Source organism: Heterodontus francisci, unplaced genomic scaffold (assembly GCF_036365525.1).
Source record: "Heterodontus francisci isolate sHetFra1 unplaced genomic scaffold, sHetFra1.hap1 HAP1_SCAFFOLD_349, whole genome shotgun sequence".
Lineage (NCBI taxonomy): Eukaryota > Metazoa > Chordata > Chondrichthyes > Heterodontiformes > Heterodontidae > Heterodontus > Heterodontus francisci.
In genome coordinates, this window is record NW_027140807.1 from 1,412,609 (window position 1) to 1,414,457 (window position 1,849).

General features: G+C 46.5%; 1 gene segment (V, D, J or C); it reads right to left on the reverse strand.

Annotated features, from left to right (window-relative positions):
- Positions 1 to 353: 353 nt before the first annotated feature.
- Positions 354 to 853, reverse strand: LOC137361208 (T cell receptor beta variable 30-like). The segment is given in 2 exon segments: positions 354 to 633; positions 750 to 853. Coding segments are annotated over 2 exon segments (297 nt in total).
- Between the last annotated feature and the right edge of the window lie 996 nt (positions 854 to 1,849).

Genomic DNA, 1,849 nt, shown 5'->3' on the forward strand with positions numbered 1-1,849 from the left:
CTGTGTTTTGATATCATTCCTGTAAAGTCTATTTCACAATTCCCCTGTGTTTCTATATCTTCGTCTTCTTTGGCCTCCTTATCTCGAGAGACAATGAGTAAGCGCCTGGAGGTGGTCAGTGGTGTGTGGAGCAGCGCCTGGAGTGGCTATAAAGGCAAATTCTAGAGTGACTTTCTATTAAATTTCGCCCTGTCTTCTTGTGAAAAACATGTTCCCAATAATAAAAAAAACAACACCCAACAAGACGCAGCACCACCTGGTTTTATCTGAAACAGGTGTTTCCTGCTGCCTTTGGGGTTTTTGTTGAACTGCTCCATCTCTCTGAGTCACTGTGAAGACTCCAGGCACAGAAATACACGGCCGAGTGATTTTCCTACAGGCTGGAGGACTCCAGGTTGAACTGGGAGTCAGTCGGTCTCTCGGCAGTAAAACCGTCCACCGTCCCCTCTGGATCCACATAGTTAGCAGTATTGGAGTAAAACATCAGCAGCGGCTCCTTCCCCGGCTCTTGTCTGTACCAGTACATGTAGAGGGTACTGCTGCTCCCCTCCACAGTGCACCTCAGTTCCATTCCTTTCCCGGGAAATCTGGAGACAGCGGCGGGAGTCTGGTGGATATTCTTTGAGTTCACATCTGGGAGAGAGATGGAGAGAGGAGGAGATCAGTAAACAGGGAACTTCTGGGAATGAAAGAAAAACAGGGAGAGGAGAGAAAGGTTCTGAAGGATAATCCTTGTATTTGGCACTCACGTTGAACCAGGATTATCAGAGCCAGGAACAGATACATCGCCCACTTGACACTGCCCTCTCAAACAGCAAAGGCAGTGGAACAGAGGGGATCAGTTCTGTGACTAACCAATCCGCTCTTTACAAATCATTGAGGAAAACATGAAGGGCATGAGGAAGTGATGCAGTGTTGGCCACGCCCCTTTCCACCACCCAACCAATCAGAATGGACGTGGTTGCTTTTGATGGTTGAGTGACTGGATTAAGTGTTGTTAATATCCCCAACAAGGGTGTCTGTTGTTCAGTTTCTAATTTACTGATTAGAACTCTCCAGTTGTTCATATCCAGATTTCCAAATGAACCTCATCGGCATTCCCAAAGTAGCCACATGTAGATTTCCAATTACAGACATCTGGATTCCAAATGATCTGCTCCTGTCGGGGATGTATTAGTGTGTTGGTAATTTAACGAGACTCCTAATCCACAGTCTCTGCTAGTGTTTTAGCGATGTGGGGTGAATCCCACCAATACAGATCATGAAATTTCAATGCCATTAATAAATCTGGATTTTTTTTTGGAAAGAAAGCTCGTCTAATCGTGTCCATTGTTTCAAAAATCCATCCAGTTCTCTGACGACTATGAGGGAAGGAAATCTGCCGCCTTCACCTGGTCTGGCCTACATGTGACTCCAGATCCACACAATGTGTTTGACTATTAAATGCCCTCTGCAATGGCCCAGCAAGCCTCTCAGTTCAAGGGCAATTAGAGATGGGCAATAAATGCTGGCCTAACCAGCGAGGCCCACATCACATGAACGAATTAAGAAAACAACAGCTAGATGTTGATTCTCAAATAGTCAGGTGGGACTCCTGGCAAACGTTTTCTGCAACACTGGCCCGAGGGATGTAGGTGGAACAATATTTGGGTCATACTGGGCTGCTGATCTATTCTACAGCTTGGTCTGTGCTCATTTTGGATATACCGTTTTGGATACTGTTGGGGGGGGGACGACTTACCAGGGGTAAGCAATGGGGTACAGGTCTCTGGTGCAGAGTCTGTCCCTGTTGCTCAGAAGGGAAGGGGGAAGAGGAGCAGAGCATTAGACATTAGGGACTCCATAGTTA